General features: G+C 59.0%; 1 protein-coding gene across 2 annotated transcripts; it reads left to right on the top strand.

The window, feature by feature from the left end:
- Positions 1-412: 412 nt before the first annotated feature.
- NBEAL2 (neurobeachin like 2) lies at positions 413-27,635 on the top strand. 2 transcript variants are annotated; one of them, XM_088176915.1, is made up of 55 exons: positions 413-492; positions 4,969-5,057; positions 5,504-5,668; positions 6,760-6,841; positions 8,087-8,379; positions 8,454-8,536; positions 9,302-9,387; positions 10,285-10,570; positions 10,646-10,752; positions 11,222-11,299; positions 11,387-11,470; positions 11,598-11,696; positions 12,490-13,061; positions 13,152-13,284; positions 14,102-14,221; positions 14,303-14,633; positions 14,731-14,813; positions 14,919-15,011; positions 15,277-15,448; positions 15,923-16,056; positions 16,138-16,297; positions 16,371-16,473; positions 16,847-17,000; positions 17,122-17,280; positions 17,364-17,523; positions 17,679-17,764; positions 18,043-18,702; positions 18,775-18,953; positions 19,039-19,198; positions 19,969-20,106; positions 20,184-20,489; positions 20,571-20,720; positions 21,402-21,559; positions 21,639-21,763; positions 21,927-22,047; positions 22,132-22,289; positions 22,404-22,537; positions 22,628-22,735; positions 23,156-23,251; positions 23,329-23,453; positions 23,537-23,677; positions 23,760-23,890; positions 23,967-24,076; positions 24,156-24,273; positions 24,351-24,448; positions 24,530-24,646; positions 24,733-24,822; positions 24,939-25,048; positions 25,135-25,307; positions 25,635-25,729; positions 25,809-25,925; positions 26,007-26,168; positions 26,240-26,388; positions 26,535-26,670; positions 27,077-27,607. In XM_088176915.1, the coding sequence occupies exons 1-55, from the start codon at positions 442-444 to the stop codon at positions 27,179-27,181; spliced, it is 8,433 nt and encodes a 2,810-aa protein (XP_088033041.1). In that variant the 5' UTR covers positions 413-441; the 3' UTR covers positions 27,182-27,607. The 2 variants fall into 2 exon arrangements, with proteins under 2 accessions (XP_088033041.1, XP_088032986.1); XM_088176860.1 differs by having other exon boundaries at positions 22,404-22,735; positions 27,077-27,635.
- Positions 27,636-27,990: the final 355 nt, after the last annotated feature.

Here is a 27,990-nt window from a genome sequence, read left to right as displayed (position 1 = left end):
CGTGCCGAGCGCCGAGAGTGTCGATGAGAGCAATTGATGGGGGGGGGTTGGGGAGTGGGAAGGTAAAAAATTAAGCATTAAATATTTGAAAATGCTTTAAAAGGGGATTAGAAGTGAAAGCAAGGCGAAGCCGTCGGGTTTTGTTTGTTCAGAGTATCGCTAAGGGTGAGCGAGGCTCAGCTGCGCTAATTAGTGTTAATTATTTGGGGGGGGTGGGGTGGGGCTGTGCCTTCCTCACCCCCTTTCATGTCCCCTTTATGAATATGGAAATGTGGGAATAGGGAGGAAAAGCAGATAATGGGGAACGGGCGCGTCCCCGCACCCCAGCAGGTGGAGGGGAGTCCCCGCCCCCCCCACACCTGGGGGAGGTGCCAGGGCTGGGATTGGGGGGGTTCGGGGGGGCGGAGCCGCCGCTCGTTCCCAGCCGGGCCGGCCCCGGGCATGGCTTCCCGGGAGCGGCTGTGCGAGCTCTGGATGCTCTACTTCGCCAAGGTGAGCCGGGCACCGGGCACCGGGCACCCCCCGGGCGGGCACAGGGGCGGGGGTACCCCCGGCAGCCCCCCCACCCCCGCTGGTTACACCCTCCCACTGCGCCCCCCCCCCAATTCCCGCCCCCCGCCTGTGTCCCCATCCCCTCCTGTCCCCCATTGTCGCATCCCCCCATTCGCTGTGTCCCCCCCCGCGCCCGGACTGCGCTGTCACATCCTGCGGGTCCCTAAAACCCCCCCCGTTAGATCCGCGCCACCCCCGTGCCCTCCCTCTCCACCCCCCGTTTGTCACCGCGTCCCCCCCTGCTCGCCGTTGTCACCTGCGGGGTGTCCCCAAACCCGCCTGGCCCTCGGCGCCATCCGTGACCCCCCCCAGGGGACACCGCATCCCGCGGGGACCCCCCCGCCCATCGCGCTCCGCCTTTCCCGGAGGGAATTTGGGGTCCCCCCGCCCGTCTCAGCCCTTCCCGGGGGGTTTGGGGGTCCCTTAAACCCCTCCGGGAGGTTTTTTGGGGGGATCCGCGTGTCCCCTCCGCTCCCGGCGCCACCGCCCGGCGACAGGTGCGCGGTGACATTGGAACGGCGACAGGGTGGGGACAGCGGGTTCTGGCGGGGTGGGGGGGGCTCGGTTTTGGGGACCCCCGGCACCCTCTGCCAAATCCTGGGGGTGTCCCCAAGGGGGTTCCTGGGTGGGCTCCCCCCAGGCCACCCCAAAAGTCCCTCGTGCTTCGTTTTGTCCTTAATTACCCCGGATGGGGGGCGGGTCCTGGAGGGGAGGTGGCACCCAAGTGTCACCCCCCGGCCCGTGCCACCTCCAGCGCTGTCCCCGCGGGCTGGGGTGACCTGATGGATTTCGGGGTGAAATTGCTCCCCCAAAACCCCGCTGTGTCCCAGGGAGGTGGCCGGGGATGCCGGGAGGGTTTGGGGACATCCATGGGGTCATCCACGATGTCACCCGGGAGCCTCCTCTGCACCCCAAAACAAAGTCACCCCACTTTGGGGGGACACAGCCAGGGGGCTTGGACAGGGCCACGTGCTGGGACATCGGGGGGTGACATGGGGACAGGTGCCACTCCATCGGGGTGGCTGTGGCTGTGTGGGGACAGGTGCCACATGGTCAGGGTGCCCGTGGTCCCATGGGGACAGGTGCCACAGCCTCAAGGTACCCGTGGTCATCCAGGGACATGTGCCACACCACTGAGGTGACCATGGCCATGTGGGGACAGGTGCCACACCATTGAGGTGTCTGTGGTCCTCTGGGGACAGATGCCACATCCCTGAGGTGACCATGACCCTCTGGGGACAGGTGCCACATCATTGAGGTGACCATAATCCTCTGGGGACAGGTGTCACTGAGGTGTCTGTGGTCCGCTGGGGACCCATGCCACAACACTGAGGTGACCATGGCCCTGTGGGGACAAGTGCCACACCATCGAGGTGTCTGTGGTTGGGTAGGGACAGGTGCCACATTGTTGAGGTGTCCAGAGTCACAGGGGGACAGGTGCCACTTGCTCCAGCTGTGTGGGGACAGGTGCCACTCTGCGAGGTGCCCATGTGGGGACAGTTGCCGTCCATCAGCTGTGTGTGGTCGCAGAGGGGACATGGATGGGGACAAGTGCCATCCATCAGGTGGATGTGTGGTGGCAGGGCACACATGTCACACTGTCGGGTGTCCCTGGGAACACGTGCAGTGCCACCAGGGTCTGATGGCCCTGCAGGGTCCCATTGTGCTCTCAGGGCACTCACAGGGGGACAGGTGTCACCCACGGTTGTGTGGGGACAGGTGCCACTTGTCAGGGTGTCCTGCTCACTGTGCCACACCAGTGGGGTGACCATGCCACCTCTGAGGCACCGGGGACATGGCCAGACCCCAGCGTCACCTCCCCAGCCAAAACCCTGTGTCCCCAAGGCCCCAGCAAGGACAAGTCTGGGGGGACATGGCCCAGGTGATGGCAGTGTCCCCTCCGTGCAGTGTCACCTGGATGGCAGCGGCCCTGTCGGTGGCCCGGGGATGGCCCGTTGTCTCCGGTGGCTTTAAACCAGGACAGAGCTCCTGTCACAGGCGCTGGCACGGGACAGGGCTGTCCCCAGGGGTGGCCGTGCTGTCCCCAGGGGTGGCCGTGCTGTCCCACCCCTCCAAAGGGGTCGGCGGGACCGTGAACCCGCGGGGTCACTCAGTGCCACCCGCGGCGCTCCGTGCAGGGGGGTGACATCGCGGCGGCTTTGTCACTGTCGCTTTCTGGGGGGCTCCCGGCGGAGGGGCGGCATTCCCGGCTGGGATTCCTGGTTCTGGGATTCCCGGTTCTGGGATTCCCGGTTCTGCGTTCCCGGTTCTGCGTGCCCGGTTCTGCGTTCCCGGCGCTCCCAGGCGGCTCCGCGCCGGCCGAGCCCAGAAGCCGCCGAACAGGCTCTGCCAGCCGGGAACCGGCTGCGACAGCACCGCGGGGTGGCACCGCCACCGGCACCGGGACTGGCACCGGCGGGGACCGCGGCCTCGGGAGGGCACACCCGGAACTTCGGGACAGCCGCTCCCGAAGGGTGGGCGCAGCGGGAATTTCGGGACCCCAACTCTGGATTCGGGATGCGGCTCCTGGTGGGGGCCCCGGGAATTTTGGAACAGCAGCTCCAGGTGGGCGCACGGGGAATTTCGGGAGCTCAATTCCGGGTGGGTGCCCCGGGAATTTCGGGGTGCAGCTCCAGTTGGGAGCGCCGGGAATTTCAGGGTGCAGCTCCGGGTGGGTGCCCTGGGAATTTTGGAACACCAGCTCCAGGAGGAAGCGCCGGGAATTTCGGGAGCTCAACTCGCCCCGAGAATTTTGGGGCGCAGCTCCGGGTGGGTGCCCCGGGAATTTTGGGGCGCAGCTCCAGGAGAGAGCGCCGGGAATTTCGGGAGCTCAGCTCTGCGTGGGTGCCCCGAGAATTTCGGACTCCAGGAGGGCCCACTGGGAATTTCGGGAGCTCAATTCCGGGTGGGTACCCCGGAAATTTTGGGACGCAGCTCCAGGTGGGAGCGCCGGGAATTTCGGGATGCTGAGAACCGGCAAACTCAACACTCGGCAGCATTTGGGGTTGGATTTTCCGGGAATGCCGGGATAAGCTCGGGGACATCCCGGAGCTGCCGGGTGGGCTCCGCAGTGTCCCCAGACGGTGCCGGTGTCCCCAAGCGGAGCAGGCAGCGGGGCAGGAAGCGCCGTTGGGGCCGCGGGTGACTTGGCATTTCCTGAGCTCTGGGGCTTTTTTGGTGGCTTTGCACAAGCGACAGCGGTGACAAAAAGGGGGGGGCCCCCCCCTAAAAACACACACACACACACACACACACACACACACACACACCCCGTTCCGGCCCCGCTGCGCCGGCGCTGCTCCCACGGCTGCGGGGTCATGGATGGCCACGGCCACCCCCAGGGACAGGTACCGGCTTTGGGGACACGGGGACACCACCGGCTCGTCCCCAGGGATGCGGGAGCTTGGGGTGGAGCGGGAAATCCGGGGGAGGCGGATTTTGGGGTTCCCCCCGCCCCTCGCCTGGGGGAGCCATCGGAGCCCCGGGATCCCGGAAAATGGGGGCTGGTCCCCGTGGGAATGGGGGCACGGTCCCTGCCGAGGGGGGACACCCCGGAGAGGCTGCGCTGGGGACTCGGGGTGCTCTGGGTGACCCCAAGGTGCCGCGCTGGGGTTCTCAGGGATCGGGGTGACCCCAAGGTGCCGCACTGGGTGTGGGGGTCCCCAGGGTGGCACTCTGGGGTGCGCAGGGATGTGGGTGACCCCAAATTGATGCATTGGAGTGCCCAGGGCTGTGAGTGACCCCAGAGGGCAGCACTGGGTGCTCAGGGCTGTGAGAGACCCTAAAGGTGCCACATTGGGGTGCTCAGGGACTGGGGTGACCCCAAGTGCCCTGTTGGGGTGGTCAAGGACTGGGGTGACCCTAAAGGTGCCACATGTGGTGGCCAGGGCTGTGGGTGACCCCAGGGTGCCATGTTGGGGTGCCCTTTTCAGGGACTGGGGTGACCCCAAGGTGCCACATGTGGTGCCCAGGGCTGTGGGTGGGGCTGCCCAGCCTGGGTGAGTCCCCGTTGTCCCCCATGTCCCTGCTGTGCCCTGATTGGCTGCAGGGACAGGTGCTCTGCGAGCTGATTGGCCCGTGAGTTCCACAGGTTGAGCTGTGCAGGCCTCTGATTGGTCAGAGGCTCCACAGGTTGTGTGGCTCCGGCTGATGATTGGTCAACGAGTCCACAGGTAGTGCTGGGCTGGGCTCTGATTGGTCAGGGGCTCCACAGGTTGTGCAGTTCTGCGCTGTAATTGGTCAGTGGTTCCTAGGGGTGTGTCACACACCTGAGTGGGCGGGGCTGATTTCTATGGCTATGATTGGCTGCTCTCTGTGGGCGGGGACCATGAAGGGATGTGATTGGCCGATCCTTGTGGGTGGGGGCCATGGAGGGCCGTGATTGGCCACTGGCCCCAGCCCTGCCCTCCCTTGCAGAAGGACCTGTCCTACCTGCAGCAGTGGCTGGAGGCCTTCGTCACCAGCTTCGAGAGGGTCATCGCCCTGCCCTCGCTGGAGCCCCGCAGGTGGGACCCCAAAACCCTGGGGTGACCCCCCTGAGTGCCCCCAAACATCCCTGAGTGCCCCCAAACATCCCTGAGTGACCCTAAACGTCCCTGAGTGACCCCAAACCACCTTGAGTGACCCCAAGCGTCCCTGAGTGACCCCAAACGTTCCTGAGTGACCCCAAACGTCCCTGAGTGACCCCACACCGCCTTGAGTGATCCCACCCAGGATAACCCCAGCACCCCTGGCTGACCCCAACATCCCTGAGTGACCCCAACACCCCCAAGTGACCCCTGTAGGTGACCCCCACATCCCTGAGTGACCCCCAAACCCCCCGTGGGGCCCCAGACCCGTGGGGTGCCGAGCGTGGGGTTTGTGGCTCCTCATCCGCTCTCCGTGGTCGGAGCCATCCGGTGGCGGGGGCAGGGTTTGGGGGGGTCACATCCTGCCCCCCGATCCCGCCCAGGCCGGAGGATCCGGGCTCGGAGATCCCGGCGCTGCCGCGGGAGGTGCTGCAGGTGCTGAGCCAGAGGCTGGGACACAGCGTGGCCCTGGGGACACGCGACGGGGACAGGGGGACGGGGTTGGGCCAGGCGCTGCTGCTCCTCAAGTTCTTCATCATCATCTGCAGGTGGGTGACCCCAAACCCCCCCCCCGTCCCCCCCTGATCCACCTGCTCCAAGCCCGAATTCCCAGCACGGAGCAGCTCCAGTGTCCCCTCCCCAGCTCCCAGTTTGTCCCAGTCCCAAACCATCGGGTGGCTTTGGGGATGTGCGACCTCCACCCCAAAAAAACCCCCACAGAATTCCTACCAAAGGGGAATTCCGCCCCCCCCCCCATTAAATCTGGGATCCCCCCAATCACGGCATCTCTTCTAAAGTGCATCTTTAAAAATAAAATAAAATACTAATATATTGTCATTATCATTATTATTTAAGAATAATAACAGCAATAATAATATATTAGTAAAAAATACTAAAATACTAATGCTAACACTAGCAATAATTATAGTAATAATATTAAAAATTATAACCAAAGCAGTAATAATTGTAATATTAATAGTAACAATAGTAGTGGTAACAATAGTAATAGTGATATTAATAATAATAATGCAAAATAATATATTTTTCAGAATATACAAATTAAAAAATAACTTTATTGCCCCGCAAAATTCTGTCATTCTACCCCAATGTAGTGTCTCTTCAAAATTGCATCACATCTGTAAAAAGAACAATTAGAAAACCCTGATCATCAATAATAACGTTAATGAATAATGTAATGTAATGAAAATATAATAATCAAAAATCATTATTCTCCCTCCAAAATTCTGTCATTCCCTCCTAGTGGAGTATCCTCTCCAAAATGCATTATGTATCTAAAAATAATAATTATAAAGTAATTATTTTTATTATTATTAATAATAGTAAATATAATAAAAATATAGTAATGTAAGATAATAAAAATATAGAAATAGGAAACCAATATTACCCCCAAAATTCCATTGTTCCCCCAAATTGCACCACATCTCTAAAAATAATCATTTTTATTATTATTATTACTAACAAAAGTTAATAATACGATGTAATGTAATAAAAAATATAAATTAAAAAACATAATAATATTGTTTAATAGTATTTTTTTCATTCCCTCCCAAATTTCCCCCTTCCTAAATTTCCTCCCCGCTCTCCGTGCTGGATGAATTCCCAAAGTTTTCCTTTGCAGGAACCTGGAGAACATCCAGCCCGACAGGACCCCCGGCTGCCTCCCGCACGTGCTGCGGCTGCTGCGGCTCTGCGGGAACCAGGTGGGAACGGGAACGGGAGTGGGAGAGGGAGAGGGAGAGGGAACGGGAGAGGGAGAGGGAATGGGAACGGGAGAGGGAATGGGAACGGGAGAGGGAACAGGAGCGGGAATGGGAACAGGAGCGGGAATGGGAGTGGGAACAGGAGCAGGAATGGGAGCGGGAATGGGAACGGGAGTGGGTGTGGAAATGGGAATGGGAGTGGGAGCAGGACTGGGAATGGGAGTGGGAATGGGAATAGGAGCGGGAATGGCAGGGGGAACAGGAATGGGAGCAAGAATGGGAATAGGAAAAGGAATGGGAGTGGGAACGGGAATGGGAGTGGGAACAGGAGTGGTAATCAGAGCAGGAATGGGAGAGGGAAGGTGAATGGGAATGAGAAGGGTTGTGGGAATCAGAATGGGAACATTCATGGGAGTAGGAATGGGAATGGGAGTGGGAATGGCAGTGGTAACAGGAATGGGAGTGGGAACGGGAGTGGGAATGGGAAGGGTCATGGGAATCAGAATGGGGACGGGAATGGGAACAGGAATGGCAATGAGAACGGTCATGGGAATGGGAACAGTCATGGGCAGGGCCTGATTGGCTGGGGAGGGGCTCAGTGCTGATTGGTCACTGAGTCCATACCTTATGTGAATCTGGGCTCTGATTGGTCAGGAGCTCTACAGGTTGTGCTGTGCTGGGATTTGATTGGTCAGTGAGTCCACAGGTTGTGTGACTGAGTTGTGATTGGCCAGTGTCTCTATCAGTTGTGTGATTCTGGATCCTGATTAGTCAGAGAATCCATAGGTTGTGCTGCTTTGGGATCTGATTGGTCAGCAAGTCCATGGGTTGTGTGACTCTGGATGCTGATTGGTGGAGACCTCTACAGGTTGTGCTGCTCTGGCATTTTATTGGCCAGCAGGTCTTTAGGTTGTGTGATTGTGGATGCTGATTGGCCCACGAGTCCACAGCTTGTGCTGCTCTGGTCCTGATTGGCCAAGGGCTTCGCGGTGCCAGGTGCTGATTGGTCGGTGCAGCTCTGGGTTCTGATTGGTCAGCAGCCCTACAGGCTGTGTGACTTTGGCTGCTGATTGGTCAGTCCATCCCAGCTTGTGCTGCTCTGGGCTCTGATTGATTGATTGATTGATTGATTGATGATCCCATTCTCTCCCCAAAGCAGAGTTCCCCCCCCCCCCCCCCAAAAAAAAAAAACGCATCCCATTTTTTTGGAGCGTGTCAGGGATTAAAGCTCAGCTTTCCCGGCAGCTGCGGAGCATCCCGGGAGATGAGCGGAGCCGGGCACAGCTGGAGAAGGGGACACAGCTGGAGAAGGGGACACAGCTGGAGAAGGGGACACAGCTGGAAAATGGGACACAGCTGGAGAGCCGGGAGAATGGGGCACAGCTGGAAAATGGGGCACAGCTGGAGAAGGGGACACGGCTGGAAAATGGGACACAGCTGGAAAACCGGACACAGCTGGAGAACGGGATGCTCCACGCCCTGCACCTCTGCGAGTGCTTCCTCGACCCCTACCAGACCTGGCGGCGGCAGCTGAGCGGGTGAGGGACCCGCCCCGCATCCCAAAATCCCTCCCCCATCCTGGATTCCATCCCCCTCACCCCTCTCTTTCCAGGGAATCCATCAGTGCCAAGGAGAAGAGCAAATACAAGTTCGCCCCCGCCCCGCTGCCCCCCGAGTTCGGTGCCTTTTTCCAAGGTAAAAGCGGGATTTGGGAAAGGGAAAGGTGGGTGTGGGATCCCTAAGTGTGGAGAGTGGGGCAGGGGTGGGATCAGGGAATATTTATAGGATCCATGGAGAGGTGTCCTATTCAGGAGTGGGTATTGATCCGAGGACCTAAAAGGATCCCACACCTGCTCCAGGTTATCCTGTTCCTATCTCAGGATTATTGTAGGATTCCAGGGCAAGCATAGGATCCTAATACCTGTTCCAGGTTATCCTACACCTGCCCCAGAAATTTAGGATCCTGTACCAGTTCCCATGTCCTGGGAAGAGGAGCAGGATCCTAAAGCAGGAATTGAGCCCAGCACCACCTGCAGAACCCACAAAAATCAACACAAAGGGGAACTTTTTCTAGGGAAGCCCCAAAAATCCCCTTTTAGAGGCAGCACCGTTGCAAAAATCCCCTACAACTCCGCCCCATAAATCCCCAACTGAACCCGAGTGTGGCACAAATCCCCTTTTTGGGGACAAAACCCCGTTCCTGGCACAACCAGAGCTGGGAAACCTGGAGCATCCTCATCCTCTCCATCACCAGCAGGGTCCAGCTCGCTCGTGGGGTGGATTTGGGTAGGAAAGGGATTTTCCCCTATTTTTTTGGGGTGGAAAAATGATTTTTTCCCCGTATTTTTAGCTAGAAAAGGGCCTTTTTCTGTTTTTGTGTTTGGTTTTTTTGGTTGGGTTTTTTGTTTTTTTTTTGGTATTTGCTCCTCTGATGAAATCTTTTCCTCCTCATCCTCACAGAGAGTTTCCAAGCTGGGAAGCAGCTCCCAGAAACGATCCAGCTCCGAATTATCCATCTTTTTGGAGCCATCCTCTCTGGATCCAAGGTACCCTTGGGGAGCAGAGGGGGAGGAGGAGCTGAGCTCCTCATTCCAGGGATAAACCCCAAAGTTTTATTCATTCCAAGGCTGGAATTAAACCACTGAATTTTCACCAAAGCTTTTAAAAATCCTGTTTAACATTCCAGCCTTAAATGTGGTGGGATCAACTCAGAAACGTTAAATTATGTAATTAAATTGAAGAATTAAAATAAATAATAAAAGAAAACAAAATAATTAATAATTTAATAAAATCATTTAAATAATTTATTAGATTAAGAATTAAAGAATGCAATAGAACAAATGAAATGATAAAATAAAACTGGATAATTAAATAAGTAATAACATTAAAGAATGAAATAAATAATAAAGCAAAATATGTAAATAAATAATTAATTTTTTACATTATGAAATAGTTAAATATAATAATCAACATCAAATTACTGAATTAGTTTATTTTCCTGAACTATTAAATTTAATTCTTAAAGTCAATTAAATACTTTTATTTTTATTATTTATTTAATTTTATTATTTATTTAATCTTATAATAATATTATAATTAAACTATTAAATTAACTTCTAGTCCTTTATTTTATCGATTTAATTTACATTTAATTTATTAAATTAATTAAATAATTAAGTTGCTTAAACTTTTAAGTTGCTGCTTCACCTCTGGGCCGGAAGCTAGAAAATCCTTGAATTAATAATTTGGAGCCGAAATCACCTTTAATTCCCGCAGCAATTAAAAATCAATTCAACCAACAATTCCAAAATTGGCTTTCAATCAACTCACACCCCCCCAGCGTCAAAATCTGCAGCGCTGGGGTCAATCAATAAGGGGATCAATAAAGGGCTCAATCTCACGCCTGGCGACAGAATTCCCGAACTCGTTCCCAAATCCCGCAGCCCAACGCGCTCCAGGCCATCACTCCGGCGGCGCTGGAGGTGCTGCTGGGGGTTCTGCAGCGGGGTGGCAGCGGGGCCCCGCCGTGCCCAGCGCTGCTGGAGGTGACCCTGCGCTCCGTGGTGGCCGCTGTCCATGTCCTGCACGGCTCCAGCCCCGGCGCCGGCCCCGTGTCCCTGCGGAGCCTCCTGGATGGATATTTCAGGGTGCTCAACTCCGACCTCCCCGCGGCCTCCCTGGCGCCCGAGGCGGCCGGAGGGCTCCTCACCCTGCGGGTGCTCATGTTGGGTAGGTTGGGAATGGGGTGGGATTTTGGGGATGTGGGTGTGGGGTGGGGCTGAGCCAGGCTCTCTGTGTCCATAGACGCCATCCCGGCCATGCTGAGCTGCCAGGACCGGCCCGTGCTCCAGGCCGTGTTCCTCAGCAACAACTGCTTCGAGCACATCATCCGCCTGCTCCAGAACAGCAAGGTATGGGCTGGCACATCGGTGTCCCCGTCCTCATTCCCATCCTCATTCCCGTCCTCATTCCTGTCCTCATTGCCGTCCTCATCCCCATGCTGTTCTCCATTGTCATCCCCATCTTCATCTCCATCTTCATCCTCATTCCCATCCTCATCCCATCCTTTATCCCCGTCCTCATCTCCATCCTCATCTCCATCCTTCATCCCCATCCTCATCCCCATCCTGATGCTAAACAATCCTGAGGTTTATGGTGACACCAGGTTTGGACACCTTCATCTCCACCCTCACCTTTCCCAGTTCTAAAAGATCGTGGCTCAGGGTGGTGTGAACCTTTTGGTGACACCAGGGTTGGGCACCTTCGTCTCCATCTCCATCCTCACCATTCCTGGCTCTGAACAATCCTGGGACACATCCATGGGGTGGGGACCCCCCAGAGCCACTTCCCCGTGTCCCATGCCCACCCCGTGTCCCACAGCTCTACCTCGGCAGCTCGCAGGAGGCGGGTGAAGCCCAGGACGAGGTTCCCACACGGAACGGGGATGGACTCCAGCAGGTACCCCATAATAACCCATTCACCACCCCTGGTGGGCTATGTCCCCATTCCCATGTCCAGAGCTCCCCCATTCCCGTGTCCCCCTAGGTCAGTGCCAGCAGCTCCGACGCCATCGCTGTCCACGCCCTCGGCGTGCTCACGGCCATCATGAGCAACTCGCCCTCGGCCAAGGTGGGCAGGGGACCTCCCCTGAGGAGGACACCCCAAAAACAGAAGGATTTGGGATTTTTCATCTGGGTTGAGGTGGCTCAGCCCCAGGTGGGGCTCGGCTGGGATTCCAGTGTCCCTGTGCTTCCAGGAGGTGTTCAAGGAGCGCATCGGCTACTCCCACCTCTACGAGGTGCTGAGGAGCCAGGGCCAGCCCACCCAGCGTCTGCTCCAGGAGCTCCTCAACATGGTGAGCAGCATTCCCGCTTCTCCTGACTCCAGGCAAAGCTCTCAGCGCTGGGGGTTCCTATGGATCTCAGCTCCCCCCATTTCTGAGCCCCCCATCCTCTCCACTCTGCTGGTTTCTCAGCAGCTTCCTCCCGAGGGGTCCTGGGGCCATCTTTCGCTTGGAGTTGTGCTGGGGTTTGGGAGTTTTGAGCCCTTTTGGATGTGGAACTGCTCACTCTGGACACAGGAGGGTCTCCAAGGTGCTTCATGCATGAGGGTCTCTGAGATCCTTGATTCGTGGAGGCCTCCAAGACACTTCATGCACAGAGATTCTTAATGCTCCGAGATGCTGGATGCACAAGAATCTTCAGAATGCTTGGTGCATGAGGGCCTCCGGGATCCTTGATACATGGAGGTCTCCAGGATTCTTGATGCTTGGGGATGCACAGTATCTCCAAAACTATTAATGCATGGGAGTCTCCAAGATCCTTAATCCATGAGGATCTCCAAGATCCTCGATGCATGGAGGTACCTAAGATTCTTGATGCATGGAGTCTCCAGAACATGCACAGGGTCTCCAAAAGGATTGATTCATAAGGGTCTCTGACATACTTGGTGCACGAGGGTCTCCAAGATCTTTAATCCATAAGGGTCTCCAAGACCCTTGATGTCTGGGGTCTCCAGATTCTGGATGCATGGGAGTCTCCGAGATCCTGGATGCACAAGGTCTCTGCCGCCAGCCCAGGGTGGCCTGGGGTGGATCCATCCCTCTCCAAGCACTGGAGCTGCACCAAGCCCCTCTTGTGTCCCTGCAGGCAGTGGAGGGTGACCACAGCTCCTCCCCGGTGCGTCCCATCCGCAACGAGCAGCCGCTGCTGATCCTGCTGGCGTGGCTGCCGGCGCTGGAATGCCGGGATCTCCAGGTGATCCTGTCGGTGTGGCTGCGGCGGCTCTGCGAGGCCTCCCTGCCCAGCCGCCTCACCTGCGTCAAGGCAGGCATGGTGGGCTCCCTGCTGGGCGCCCTGGCCACCGAGCCAGCGCTTCCCAGTGCCTGCTCCCAAAACCTGCTGGAGCTGCTGCGCTCCTTGGGCAGCCTCTCCATCCGGCCCGGGGAGCTGCGGCAGCTCCTGCGGCTGCTGCGGCGCGAGCGGGGCCGGGGGCCGCATCCCTACGTGGCTCCGGTCATCCGGGCGCTGTCCGGCATGGCCAGGGGCGAGGGCCCCCCCCGGGCACTGCAGAGCTTCGACCTGAGCCCTGGCATGGCTGGCATCATGGTGCCCACCGTCCAGAAGTGGCCCGGCGGTGCCTTCGCCTTCCACGCCTGGCTGTGCCTGAGCGAGGAGGAGCCGGAGCCGCCGGCGAGGCCGAAGAGGAGGCAGCTCTACAGGTGATGCTCGCTGGAAGGGGTGAGGTGAGGGTGAGGAGGGGCAGCAGCAGCATCCCCAGTGTGTTTTTTTTCTGTGGTTTTCTCCACCAGTTTCTTCACGGCGGGCGGGACGGGCTTTGAGGCGTTCTTCACCACGGGCGGCGTGCTGGTGGTGGCCGTGTGCACCAAGAAGGATTACATGACGGTGGCACTGCCAGAGTTTGCCTTCAATGACTCTGCTTGGGTGAGGATCATCCCCGTCCTTGTCAGGGCCACCACTGCTGGAGTCTGTAATCAAAGGTCTCTCTGAATTCTTCAGAGACAAATCAAAATACAGGAATTGAATTAAAACCTTTAAATAAATCCAAGTGTGTTAAGCCACTCACACATAAAGTGGAAGTGTAAGTTTAAGTTTTAGAATAAGCAAGCAAGTAAGTAAGTAAAATAAGTCTTAAGTGCTTTTAATAAATAAAATGTCTTAGATGCCAGAGCAGAAGTGCAAGTTCTAGTAAAAGTTAAAAAACATAGTCTGTAAATATTAGTATTTCCGTGAAGGCTCCAAGAACATAGTTTTAAATATAATAAAGCTATAATAAAAATATTGCTTACGTTTTTCAAATAAAACAAAATAAATCATATGCGTAATTTATACATAACCTGGCGTGCTAAGAAACTAGAATTCTAATAAGTTAAAAAAAGTGGTTGGAGTTTGTGTTGCTGCAGCAGTTCTTGTTTTCTTTGGGTGATGATGATGGTGGCGAGAGAGCAGGAAGCAAACGGCAAAAAACACCAGCTTGTTAGAAAGTTTCTATATAAAAAGATGCATTGGGGAGAGCTGCAGCAACATCAGCCCTGCTCGGACTTTCAAGAGCAGCTTCTGCTTCTATTTGAAACTCTATACCAGAGACCTGAGTGTCTATAACTTTTACCTTTAAGACTGATGTACTTCTGCAATAAACAACTTGATAGCAACTGTTAGCTGCTTGGCTCATGGAAGAAGACACCCCAGAAAGTTAACCCCACACAGCACAGTGCCCTGATGTCCCTCTCTGTCCCCCCAGCACTGCGTTGACATCGTCCACGTTGCCGGCCGCCGGCCCTTCGGCCAGAACATCGTCAGCATCTACGCCGACGGACACCTGCGGAAAACGGCGCAGCTCCGCTTCCCGTCCCTCCACGAGGTGGGGGATCCTCCCAGCGCCCACCCAGCCCCTTCTGCACGGCCTCCCTGGGGGCTGAGTGTGATCCCTTCTCCTTCCCAGTCCTTCACCTCCTGCTGCATCGGCTCCGCGGGCCACCGGACCACCACGACGGCCGCCAGCGCCGCCAGCCACCCGCCGGCATCGCACGGGCCGGAGCTGGTGTTCACCCAGCACCCTGTGCTGGGACGCTCCCAGTCTGTCCCTGCCACCCTCAGTCCTCACTCTTGGACCCCCACCCAGCTGCCCACGGAGGGGGTGGTGGCCACCACGGCAGCTGGAAGCCAGGACACGGAGTGGGGCAGCCCCACCTCGCTGGAGGGTCACCTGGGCTCCGTGGCCATCTTCTGTGAGGCTCTGCAGCAAGCCCAGGTCAAGGCTCTCTTCTGTGCAGGTACGTCAGGGTGGGGCATGGGGGGTGTCCCCAGGGTGCTGGTGGTAACTGGGGTCTCCTCCACCACGTCCCAGCTCACCCCAGTCCTCTCCCCCAGGACCAAATGTCACATCCCCGTTCACGCTGGAAGGTGATTTGGTGGAGCTCAGCAGTAAACTCTTGCTGTACTACACCCCCCAGGTGAGGAGAGCCACGCCCCTGGGGACAGGGACAGTGCTGGTGGACCCTGTGCCACCAGGGACGTGTCCAGGAGCATGAGGATGCTCCCATGGTGTTCTCTTCCAGGCCTGCAGGAACAACATCTGCTTGGACCTCTCTCCCAGCCATGGCTTGGACGGGAGGCTGACGGGACACAAGGTGGTCAACTGGGACATCAAGGTAGGCTGGGCACAGGGTGACCAGGGGGACACCTCCTGGGGCACAGTCCCAGGGCAGGACCCCCACACGTCCCCTGGACCCTGCAGGGACTCTCGCCGTGGTTTTGGGTCCATCTGTCCCATAGGTCCTCAGCGTCCAGGGTGGGCAGCGGGGGTGGTGCAGGGGAACAGGTGACTTTTAGGGACCCCAGGTGCCATGGACCTACTCCCCCACACTGCTGTCACCACCCAGCAAAGCCTCTCCCCTCGCTCCCTCCCTCCCCCAGGACGTGGTGAACTGCGTGGGTGGGATGGGGGTGCTCCTGCCCCTGCTCGAGCAAGTGGTGTCCAAGACAGAGGAGCCCGAGGATGAGCAGGAGACCAACGACCTGGTGGGGCCAGAGCTGACATCCTCCAGGAACGCCCAGGGCATGCTCATCCCACTGGGAAAGTCCTCAGGTGAGGAGCTCAGGGGATGTGAAGCAGGAGCTGTCCTGCTCGGGTGACCACAGAGGGCTTCCTGGACCTGGCAGGTGTCCAGCACAGGCAGGAGAGGTCTTGCCTGAGGCTCCAGGAGTTATGGGGTAATGGAGGAGCCATTTGGGATGTTGTTATGACCCACTTAGTCACAAACAAAGTTCTGGGAAGGTGAGGGTGGCTCCAGGAACATTTGGCATGGGTGGAATGCGCTTTCTCCTGATATCCAGCTGCTCATTCCAAAGCTCAAAGCAGCAGAGGCTTCCATCTCCTTAAATCTGGAGAAAACAGGAGAACAGGGTGAAAATTTTGGAGAGACAACTGCGTGGGATCCCCGGAAAGGGTTTGGGTGGGCCCAGGAGAGAACAGGGTGAAAAGTTTGGAGAGACAATTGCGTGGGATGTCCAGGAAAGGGTTTGGAGGGGCCCAGGACTCACAGGTCTCGGTGCCCTGCAGAGAGCAGACTGGAGAGGAACAGCGTGGCCGCCTTCCTGCTGCTGGTGAAGAACTTCCTGAGGAACCACACTGTGAACCAGGAGAGCCTGGTGCAGTGCCACGGGCCGGCCATCATCGGAGCCCTGCTGCACAAGGTGTGGGAGGCTCCCTAAACCCCACCCCACGGTCCTTGCCGTTCCCAAGGGGCTGGAAGTGTCCCCTGTCACCCATGGCAGGTCCCTGGCACGCTGCTGGACATGAGCACCTTGGTGGCCTCGCAGATCCTCATGGAGCAGGTGGCTTCGGAGGGCAGCGGGCTCCTGCTGCACCTCCTGTACCAGCACCTCCTCTTCGACTTCCGCATCTGGAGCAACAGCGACTTCGCCGTGCGCTTAGGTGGGAGCTGGAAATCCTGGGAATATCCAATCCCACCCGGCCTCCCTGGGATCCTGACACCTTCTCCCTGCAGGTCACATCCAGTACCTGGCCAGCGTGGTCAAGGACCACAAGCAGCGCATCCGCAAGAAGTACGGGGTGCAGTTCATCCTGGACTCCATCCGGACCTACTACGGGTGAGCTGCCACGTGGGGCTGGAATCCTGGAATGCTCACAGGGTGGGATTGGGGGTGGGCTTCACCCCTGGCAGCTGCAGTTTGGCTAAACATGATTTTTGTGGGAGAATATCCCTCCTTCCAGAGTGGGAGCGTTGTGGTGGGTGCAGGACCTTCCCATCCCTGGGCCTGTGCCCAGCTCCAAAATCCACCCCCAGCTGCCACCAAGAGTGCGGTGGCTTCTGTAACAAGAAGACCCAAATGTTTGGAGTGGACGTGTCGCAGGGGCAGAAGATCCCTGGAGCTCCTCAGGCTTTGTGTTGGGATTTAGGATGATGCTGGTGACGAGTGGTGGGTGACAAGGGACACATCCCCACGGGTGTCTGTCCATCAGCACCTCCAGGGAGAAGACCACGGCCACGGATGACATCAGGACAGTGCAGACGTCCCTTTTCAGCCTGGTGAAGGATTTCTTCTGCCGGAGCTTCTCCGGGGAGGAGATGCAGAGCTTGCTGAACTACCTGGCTGGGGCACAGGATGAGCAGCAGGTGTGTCACCGGCCACGCTGTGGTCCCCAAACCCCTCAGCGAAACATGGGCTGGGGAGAAGCCATTGAGATCCTGGTGGGACACTCGGGGGGCAGTGGACAACCATGCCGGTGTCCTGCAGGTCTGTGGGGCGCTGGAGGTGATCCACAGCCTCCTGAAGGGCTCCCCAGCCCAGGAGCAGCTCTTTGCCTTCCTCTTCGAGCCGGGCCACGTGGAGCTGCTTTTCTCCCTGTTGGTGCAGAAGAAATTCTCGGATGAAGTGCGGGAAAGGGTCTTCAAGGTAGGGCGGGTCCCCAGCACCCACCTCCTGCTGTCCCCAGCAGGGGTGTCACACCAGGTGGCCGCCTCTCGCTGTCCCACCAGGTCCTCTACAAGATGCTGAAGTACGAGAAGGTCCCCGAGCGCAGCAAGAGCCGCCTGAAGCTGAAGGACATCGGGTACCACGGGCTCATCTCTCACCTCAGTGACATTCCTGGCTCCATGCTGCTCTTCCGCTGCCTCTCGGAGCAGGTCCTGGGGGCAGGTACCGTGTGCCAAACAAACCGGGCCATCATCCCAACTGTGTGCCATGGGATCATCGCTGGTGGCTTCCCACGAGGCTCAGCTAGGCTGGGTCTTTGGTGGCTTTTGGGGACAGCAGGAAGTGTCCCACCACTGTGCTGCTCTCCTTGTCCACAGACCCTCCCAACTACAAGGACCTGGTGGCCGTGGTGTACCTGTCCCACCGGGCTGAGCTGAGCATCCGACTCGACATCTGCCGCAAGGTGAGCGGGGCCGAGAGGTGACAGGGGTGTCACCCTGGGCCGAGATCCTTGGACACCATGCTGTGCCCAAAAGTGGTGGCTGTGGGGATGGTGGTGACATGGATCTTGCCAGCATGGAAATAGTGCAGCTCCAGCACGCCGTGATGGTTTTGGAGGATCTGGGGTGCTCCTGTTGCTGGGGTGGGTCCATCCATCCAGAGCTGAGGCAACAGCATCCAAATGTCCTTCCTTTTCCTCCTTCCTCCTTTTCCTCCTTCCTCCTTCTCCTCCTCCTGCAGCTCTTCCACCTGATCTATGCACAGCAGGACCTGGTGAAGCAGCTGGCCAGGCTGGCCGGCTGGCAGGACACTCTCACCAAGCTCTATGTGAAGGAATCCTACGAGTGCCGCCAGCACAGCCTGAGCACCTCGGGCTGCCCGGAGCTGCTGCGCCTCTCCGAGCCCCCCGGCAAGGACAGGCTGAGCCCTCCACCCTCCGAGCTCCAGGAGCTCGATGTCTTCCTCCCGCTGGGATACGAGGCCTCGGACCAGGAGCTCTCCGAGGGCTTTTCCGACCACTCCATCTCCCCGAGCGGCCGCACCAAGTCCTTCCACTCCTACAACTTCAAGTCCTTCGACTCCTCGGACCGGGCCAGCCGCTCGTCCTCCAACCCCGGGGACGGTCCCCCCTTCGACGGCGTCTACCACCCGCTGTCCCCTTTCTCCACCTCGCCCTTCGACCTGGGGCTGGACCTGGCCAGCACCAGCTCCATGGCCACGGCCGAGAGCGGCACCCAGACCCCGGCCAGCGGCCCCGGCACCCCCTCGCCCCTGGAGAGCTTCAAGCCCTTCCCGGGAATGCGAGCTCGCAAGAGCTCCAGCCTGTCCAACGTCCTGGACGAGAGCAGCTACCAGGACGTGCTGCCCAGCGACAACATCTCCAACACCAGCAACCCCCAGGTGAGCCCCAAACCCTCATCCCCACCACCCTGGCGCACCGCGGGCACCTCTCACCTCCCTCCCTTTGGGCAGCAAACCCCCGAGGAGGAGCTGTGCAACCTCCTGACCAACATCATCTTCTCGGTGACGTGGCGCGGGGTGGAGGGCTGGGACGAGGCGGCCTGGAGGGAGCGCGGCCAGGTTTTCTCCGTGCTCACCAAGCTGGGCACGGCCTGCGAGCTGGTGCGACCCCCGGACGAGATCAAGCGCAGGTGAGGCCCGCCCGCATCCCGGGGCTGCATCCCGGGGCTGCATCCCCAGGGAAGGGCAGGCTCCGGAGCCGCTGCTGTCCCACAGCCTGCTGGAGATGATGCTGGAGTCGGCGCTGACGGACCTGAAGGAGTCGGGCCCGGCCACGCTGCCCGGGCTCACCCAGAACGCCCTCAAGCTGCTGAGGCTGCTCCAGGATTTCCTCTTCTCCGAGGGACACAACAACCAGGCCCTGTGGAGCGAGAAGGTGGATGGGAATGACAATGAGCAGCGATTTCTGATCCCAAACCCCAGCTCTGCTGATCCCTAATGTCAACCCTGGCCCTAAATGCTAACCCCACCTGGAGAACTTGGATGTAACCTCAGGCTTATTCCTAATTTGAAATTTAAGCCTAATCCTAACCTTAGGAAATAATCTCAGCCTCAAGCCTAGATTTTAATCAAAACCTAATCCTAATTTTAGGAAATAACCTCTGCCCTATTGGTCATCTTAAATCCAACCCCAATCCTAATCCTTAAACCTTAATCCTTACCCCCAGTCCTAAACTTTAATCTTAAAGCTTTACCGTAAATGCAACCCTTCATACTCTAAACCCTGAACCTAAACCCTAAGATTAACTCATAAACTCTTAAATTTAACTGCACCTCCTAAATAACGATCCTAAACCTTAACTCCACATCTTTGTCATAAAGCCTAACCCTCAATCCTAATCTTAACTTTAACTCTTTATCTAAACCTAAACCCTAACTCACAGCCTGTAATCTCACTGTCCTTCCTACATCCTAATCCTCAACCTTACTGCTACACCTGTGTCCTAAAGCTAAACCCTAACTCCAATCCTATACCCCAGCCCTAATCCTGACCCCTGACCATAATTCCTGAGCCCCAGCCTCATGCCAAACCCAGGCTAGTTAGTCACGAGTTGGGTTCTGCCCTGATCCTAAACCCAAGGAGGGTGATGGGGTGGGCAGGGCTGGGATTCCTGCCCGGGTGGGGGCTCACGGTGTCCCCCCCAGATCTACGAGGGGGTCAGCAGCCTGCTGGACAAGCTGGGCGTGTGGCACCACCTGGCCAACGGCACCTCCGACCTGAAGGAGATGGCACAGACGGGGCTGCGGGTTCTCCTCGGGTACATCCTGCTGCAGGACCCCCAGGTGGGTCACCCCTCCCCGGGCACCACGGTGGCACCACGGTGGCCCCGCCTGATGTCCCGTGTCCCTGTCCCCTCCAGCTGCACTCTCTGGCCTACGTGAAGCTGCACAGCCTCCTGCAGACCACGTCAGCCCCACGGAGGGACGAGGCCTGTTACCTGCTGGGCAAGCTGGAGACGCCCCTGCGGCGCTCCGTGGATTCCAGGTCGGAGACCTTCTCCTGGCTGGTGCCCATCATCCGCACGCTGATGGATCAGTGCTACGAGACCCTGCAGCTGCAGCAGTTCCTGCCCTCGCTGCCCCCCACCAACGGCAGCCCCACCTTCTACGAGGATTTCCAGCTCTTCTGCACCACCCCAGAGTGGAGGGGCTTCATCGAGAAGCACGTGGGTGCCGTGGGGTGGGATCGTTGTTGTGGGGTTTACCTGTGGGTACCAAGCCTCGGGAACGCCTCTCTGCTCATCCAGGTGCAGCCCACCATGGCCCAGTTTGAGATGGACACGTTTGCCAGGAGCCACGACCTGATGTCCAATTTCTGGAACGCCTGTTACGATGCCATGATGAGCAGCTCCCAGCGCCGCGAGCAGGAGAAGGCGGCCAGCCGCAAGCTGTTCCAGGTACTGCTGCTCCTTGTCCCTGGGATGTCACCCTGTGGGGTGCCCTTTATCCTGGGGACACTCTCCTCACCCCAGGAATGTCACTCTGGGTGCTCCTTATCCTGGGGACATGCTCCTCACCCTAAGGGTGTCACTCTGGGTGCTCCTTATCCTGGGGGCATGTTCCTCACCCCAGGAATGTCACTCTGGGTGCTCCTTATCCTGGGGACATGCTCTTCACCCTAAGGGTGTCACTCTGAGTTCTCCTCAGCCTGAGGTTATGCTCCTCACCCCAAGGGTGTCATCCAGGGGATGTGCTCCTTATCTTGGGGACGTGTTCCTCACTCCAAGGATGTCACTCTGGGTGCTCCTCATCCTGGGGTCAGGCTCCTCATCCCAAGGATGTCATGCAGGGAATATGCTCCTCACTCCGGGGATGTCATTCTGGGAATGTGCTCCTCTCTCTGGGGTATTAATCCTGGGGTTGTGCTCTTCACCCCAGGGATGCCACCCTGGGGACGTTGCCTTCAGGAAGTGCTCCTCCTCCTGGGGACATTATCCCTAGGATGTGCTCCTCATCCTGGGGATATCATCCCAAGGATGCACTCCTCATCCCAACCACATCATCCTGGGGGCGTTCTCCTTATCCTGTGGATGTCCCCAAGCCCCTGTTGTCACTTCACCCTGGTGTCCCTTTGCCAGGAGCTGGTGCTGGAGCCGGCGGCGAAGCGCTGCAAGGCGGAGAACGCCCGGCACGCCAACGTCCTCAAGCAGACCAACAACCACCACAGCACCGTGCTGAAACAGTGGCGCTCCCTGTGCCGCCTGCTCACCTCGCCCCGCTCCGCCTGGGCCGACCGGTGAGTCCCCACCCTGTCCCCAGGGATGGGTGGCACAGCCAGGGCTCCCCAGGGTGCCTCACCCCCAGCTGTCCCCCAGGAACCCTCCGGAGGTTCGCTGGAAGCTGTCCAGTGCCGAGACCTACTCCCGGATGAGGCTGAAGCTGGTGCCCAACCTCAATTTCGACCAGCACTTGGAGGCCAGCGCCCTACGGGACAATCTGGGTGAGGTGGTGGCACCGGGGCACCTGAGGGTCCCCCCGTGCTGTGGGCAAGGGATGTCACCGGTGGGTTGGGCTGGGACATGTCGTGGACAGCGTTAAATTTGGGAGCCCTTCACAGGAGTTCAGGGAGGTGGTGGTTCCTGCTGAGCCCTTCCTCATTTCAGGAGCTGATCACCTCCAGAACCCTGCCGAGTCCCTCCCGCTCGCCATGGCCAAGGAGGCCAAGGTGAGCGAGCTGGAGGATGACCAGCTGGCCGAGGAGGACCTCCCTGTCCTGGACAACCAGTGAGTGATCCCAGCCCTGCCACAGCGCCAGCCCACCCAGACTGGGAGTGTCACCAGAGTGTCCTCACCCCTCTGTGCCAGCAGGGCTGAGCCCAAGGAGCAGAACCAGCGGGAGAAGCTGGTGGTGTCAGAGGACTGCGAGCTCATCACGACGGTGGCCGTGGTCCCTGGGCGCCTGGAGGTGACGACCCAGCACGTTTATTTCTACGACGGCAGCAGCGAGAAGGAGGAGACGGAGGGAGGTAACGGCAGAGCTCCTTGAGGGGTGTGAGGATCCCTGCCCAGCCCCATCCATGCCTCAGGAATGGCGGGATGGTGACACCCGGGGGGCCTCTCTGTCCCCTCACCCTGGGCAGGGATCGGCTACGACTTCAAGCGCCCCTTGTCCCACCTGCGCGAGGTTCACCTGCGCCGCTACAACCTGCGCCGCTCCGCCCTCGAGCTCTTCTTCATCGACCAGGCCAACTACTTCCTCAACTTCAGGAAGAAGGTGGGAACACCCTCATCCCCTCCCAGATCCCTCCTGGGGCCACGGCTCTGCCCGAGCTCCAGCCACTCCACGTCCTTCTGTCCCTGCCAGGTGAGGAACAAGGTGTATTCCTGCATCCTTGGCCTGCGGCCCCCCAACCAGACCTACTTTGGCAGCCGGTCCCCCCAGGAGCTGCTCAAAGCCTCAGGGCTCACACAGGTACTGGGTCCACCACGCCCATCCCTGCTCCATGTGTCCCCTTCCCAGATGGAAAAGGGGAGGGTGACAGCATGGGATGGACATGGGATCAGGGATGGCTGTTGGGAATGGCCATGGGACCAGGGATGGACGTGGGACAGTTATGGGACCAACCATGGGACGTGGGATGGTCTGAGAGCAGGGATGGCCATGGAACAGGGGATGGCTATGGGATGGGGGTGGCCATTGGACCAGAGGTGACTGTAGAACCAGGGATGGCCGTGTCATGGACATGGCCACAGTTCCAGGGACAAATTTGGGACCAGTGATGGCCATAGGACTGGGGACAACTTTGGAACCAGGAATGGCCAAGGGACAGGCACTGCCATGTGCTGGGGGGTGTCTGCCTTGTCTCCTCTCCTCCCTCTCCCTTCTCTCCAGAAATGGGTCCTGCGGGAGATCTCCAACTTCGAGTACCTCATGCAGCTGAACACCATCGCAGGCCGCACCTACAACGACCTGTCCCAGTACCCCGTGGTGAGTCCCTGTGTCCCCCACTGTCCCCACTGCCACCCTGTGCCCCCCCATCTCACCCGCCTCCCACCCCCACCCAGTTCCCCTGGATCCTGCGGGATTACGTCTCAGAGACCCTGGACCTCACCAACCCGGCCGTGTTCCGGGACCTGTCCAAGCCCATCGGGGTGGCCAACGAGCGGCACGCCCGCGACGTCAAGGAGAAGTGAGTACCCCACAAACAAAGGTTTGGGGATGCAGGGAGCACCTGGCTGGCTCCTGCTGGACCCCATCCCACCTGTCCTGCAGGTACGAGAGCTTCGAGGACCCCACGGGCACAGTGGACAAGTTCCACTATGGCACTCACTACTCCAACGCCGCCGGGGTCATGCACTACCTGATCCGCACCGAGCCCTTCACCACCCTCCACATCCAGCTGCAGAGCGGCAGGTGGGCACCTGGCAGGTGGCTCCTGCAGAGGGGACACCGTGGGGACACAACCGGGCTCCAGCCAGGTGTCCTGTGCCCCCAGGTTTGACTGCTCGGACCGGCAGTTCCACTCGGTGCCAGCAGCGTGGCAAGCCCGCATGGAGAACCCGGTGGATGTCAAGGAGCTCATCCCAGAGTTCTTCTACTTCCCAGAGTTCCTGGAGAACCAGAATGGTAAGGGACACCATTGTCACCACCTGGGGAGCACAGGGCGGGTCTGTGTCCCTCATCATCCTCGTCCTGCCCGCAGGGTTTGACCTGGGCTGTCTGCAGCTCTCCAATGAGAAGGTTGGGGACGTGGTGCTGCCGCGGTGGGCACGGTCCCGCGAGGACTTCATCCACCAGCACCGCAAAGCCCTGGTGAGATGGGGACCCTCTTCAGCCCTGGGGGGGTTCTGGGGCCGTTCCCAGCCCACCCTGACACCCCATCCTTGGACAGGAGTCAGAATATGTCTCTGCCCACCTCCACGAGTGGATCGACCTCATTTTTGGGTACAAACAGCGTGGCCCGGCCGCCGTGGAGGCCCTCAACGTCTTCTACTACTGCACCTACGAGGGTGAGCTGTGGGGCAAAGGGAGGGGGACACCCTGCAGGGACGTGTCCCCCCGTGACCGTGCCCATCCCCATCCGCAGGTGCCGTGGACCTGGACGCCATCACCGACGAGACGCAGCGCAAGGCTCTGGAGGGCATCATCAGCAACTTCGGGCAGACGCCCTGCCAGCTTCTCAAGGTAGCTCAGACCCCCCCACTCCCAAAGCCAGCCCCTTTTGGGGGATCCCCCCACTTCTGATGGGTGTCCTGCCCCCCCCAGGAGCCCCACCCCGCCCGGCTGTCAGCAGAGAGCGCTGCCCGTAGGTTGGCCCACCTGGACACCCGCTCCCCCAACGTCTTCGAGAACCTGGGCCAGCTCAAGTCCTTCTTCGTGGAGGTGAGGGCACCCCCAGGGGTCCCTGGGCAGCACTGGGAGGGGTGGGGTGGTCAGGAGGGTGCCCAGCAGCTGCTGTGTCCCCACAGGGCATCAGTGATGGTGTGGCCCTGGTGCAGGCCATGGTCCCCAAGAACCAGGCGCATTCCTTCATCACTCAGGGATCCCCCGACATCCTGGTGAGTGTGGGGAAACTGAGGCACGGGGGTGTTTGGCTGGTCCAGGGGGATCTAAGACCAAAGCAGGAAGGATCCCAGCAGTGAATGCAGTGTCACCTCCCCTCCTCTCTTCTCAGGTCACCGTGAGTGCCAACGGCTTGTTGGGGACCCATAACTGGCTGCCCTACGACAAGAACATCTCCAACTACTTCAGCTTCACCAAAGACCCCACTGTCACCAACACCAAGTGAGTCACCGGGCCACAGGGTCCCCAGGGATGGTCCCTGGAGGTGGCACCAATCCACCACCACCATCCCACATCCCTCCTCACAGGACCCAGCGCTTCCTGCAGGGCCCCTTCGCCCCCGGGGCCGACCTGAGCTCCCGCACGCTGGCCGTGTCCCCCGACGGGAAACTGCTCTTCAGCGGGGGACATTGGGACAACAGCCTCCGTGTCACCTCCCTGGCCAAGGGCAAGGTGGTGGGGCACATCACCCGGCACATAGGTACGTTCTCCTCCCATGATGATGATGTGATGATGATGCCCTGATGGGGCTGTAGGGCCATGGTAGGGGGCAGGTGACACGATGAGCAGGTGGCACCATAAGGGGCATCTCCCAGGGTCTCCATGTCCTGGGCACAGTCCAGGTTCCAACCTCAGAGCTGGAGCAGGATGAGGAGCAGCAGCATCCACACCCCAAAACACATCTTGGAATAGGATTGGCAGCAGTTCCACACCCTAAAACACATAGTGGTGCCATCCCATGGAGTCAGGGGGCCGAGCGTGGGGGGGAGGGGACCGGCACCTCATGGTGTCCCTCTGGCTGTCACAGATGTTGTCACCTGCCTGTCACTCGACCTCTGCGGCATCTACCTCATTTCTGGCTCGCGGGACACCACCTGCATGGTGTGGCAGGTCCTACAGCAGGTAAGGGCTGGAGGAGCAGGGTGAGCTCGTTGTGGGCACTGCCAGCAGGTGACTGATGTCCCCGTGTCCCCAACGCCAGGGTGGCTTTTCCAGCGGCTTGGCTCCCAAACCCGTGCAGGTGCTGTACGGCCACGACGCCGAGGTGACGTGTGTGGCCATCAGCACCGAGCTGGACATGGCCGTGTCTGGCTCCAAGGTGAGCTGGCGGGGCCGTGGGGCGGGTGTGTGATGGGCAGTGCCACCACCATTGTCACGCTGTGTCCCCTTCCTCCCCCAGGACGGCACCATCATCACCCACACCGTGCGCCGGGGCCTCTTCATCCGCTCCCTGCGGCCGCCCGGCGAGAGTTGTCCCCCTGCCATCCTGTCCCACCTGGCCGTGGGGCCCGAGGGACAGGTGGTGGCCCAAACCGCCGTGGGGCAACCCTCCTGCTCCAAGGTATGTCCAGGTGTCCCCACTGTCCCCTCTGAGCCATCACCACCACCACGCTCCCCCTGTGCTCCTTGCAGGACAGGTTCGCGCTGCACCTGTACTCGGTGAACGGGAAGCTCCTGTCCTCCGTCCCGCTGGACCGGGAGGTGACAGCCATGTGCCTGACCGAGGACTTCGTGGTGCTGGGGACCTTGGAGTGCGGGCTGGAGATCCGTGAGCTCCAGAGGTGAGGGAGGGATGTGCCCTGTCCCGGCCCCACCACGCCCTCGGGGTGTCCCGTGCCAGAATGTCCCATGCCTTAGTGTCCCATGGGTCATGTCCCATGCCGTGGTGTCCCATGCCGTGGTGTCCCATGCCATGCCGTGTCCCCAGCCTCAGGGCGGCCGTGCCCCCCGTGCCCATGCGGGTGCCCGTGCGCAGCGTGTCCGTCACCAAGGAGAAGAGCCACATCCTGGTGGGGCTGGAGGATGGAAAACTCATCGTGGTGGGCGCTGGGCAGCCCGCAGAGGTGAGCGGGACTTCACAGCCAGGTCAGGGTGGGAGGGGAACGTGGCTCGGTGTCCCCTGGGTGTTCCCAGCGTGGGGACATCGATGTGTCCTCTCCAGAGCTGAGGGGGACCCGGGTGGGGTGGGGAAGGAGATGTGGGATAAGGATGGGAGTGGAGATGGGAGGGAGGTGGGGATGGAGAGGAGGATGAGGGTCTGGAAGGAGATGGTGATAGAGAAGGGGATGCAGATGGGGTTGGATAAAGGGTTTTGGGAAGAGCATTGGGGTGGAGAAGAGGATGAGAATCTGGAAGGAGATGGGGATGGAGAAGCAGATGAGGATCTTGGGATGGGGATGGAGAAGAAGATGAGGAAGGGGTTGGATAAAGGATCTGGGGATGGTCATGGCGCTCACCCCCCGTCCCCAGGTGCGGCCGGGCCAGTTCCACCGGCGGCTGTGGCGTTCCACCCGGCGCATCTCCCAGGTGTCGGCCGGAGAGACGGAATACAACCCCTGCGAGGGCAGGGCCTAGGCTGGCACCCACCCCCGACCCACCCCCGCCCACCCCCGGGGCCCCGAGCCCCCCACACGGACTGGGGGGGGCCCCGAGAGCCCTGCCCCGCCCGACATCCGTGGCCTTATCCAGCCCCGCTGGGGTGTCCAGCCCCCCCTGGATTTTTGGGAGACGTTTCCTCCGATCTCACAGCGGGATGGGGGACAGGAGGAGGTGGGGGACCCCTCGCTGGGAAGGGGGGGGTGGCACAGGACCCCCCCACCTCCCCCGCCGTGCCCGCTGGCCAGGAGCCGGCAGCGTGTGGGTGTCCCGTCCCCCCCCCCCCCTTATTTTTTATTTCTATCCATTTTTAGAGCTTTTACAGAAAAAGAATTGTTATTAATAATAATAATTAATAATAATAATAATATATCTGTGGGAAATCAAGGTCTGAGGTCCGTGGCTGTCCCAAGATGGGGACACACCCCCTCCTGTGTGTGTCCCCCCACCGTGGTGTCCTGCACTGGGGGTCCCAGCACAGGCTGTGCCAGGCAGGGGGGCATGGGGACACTCGTGTCATGAGTGGGGCGGGACTCAGCAGCTCTGTGCCCACGTGTCACGAGTTTGTGAGGTCTCAGCAGCTCTGCACACACACCTGTCACCAGTATGGGGGTCTCAGCAGCTCTGTGCCCACGTGTCACAGTTTTAGGGGCTCTCAGCAGCTCTGCACACACCTGTCATGAGTGTGGGGAGGTCTCAGCACCTGTGCACACGTGTGACAAGTTTGGGGGCTCTCCGTGGCTGTGCACACACCTGTCATGAGTGTGGGGGTCCTCAGCAGCAGCTGG

This window comes from Sturnus vulgaris, chromosome 1 (genome assembly GCF_052056855.1).
Source record: "Sturnus vulgaris isolate bStuVul1 chromosome 1, bStuVul1.hap1, whole genome shotgun sequence".
In the NCBI taxonomy this organism is placed as follows: Eukaryota; Metazoa; Chordata; class Aves; order Passeriformes; family Sturnidae; genus Sturnus; species Sturnus vulgaris.
Note: the sequence above shows the minus strand (reverse complement) of the source record. Positions and strands in the feature narration are given on the sequence as shown.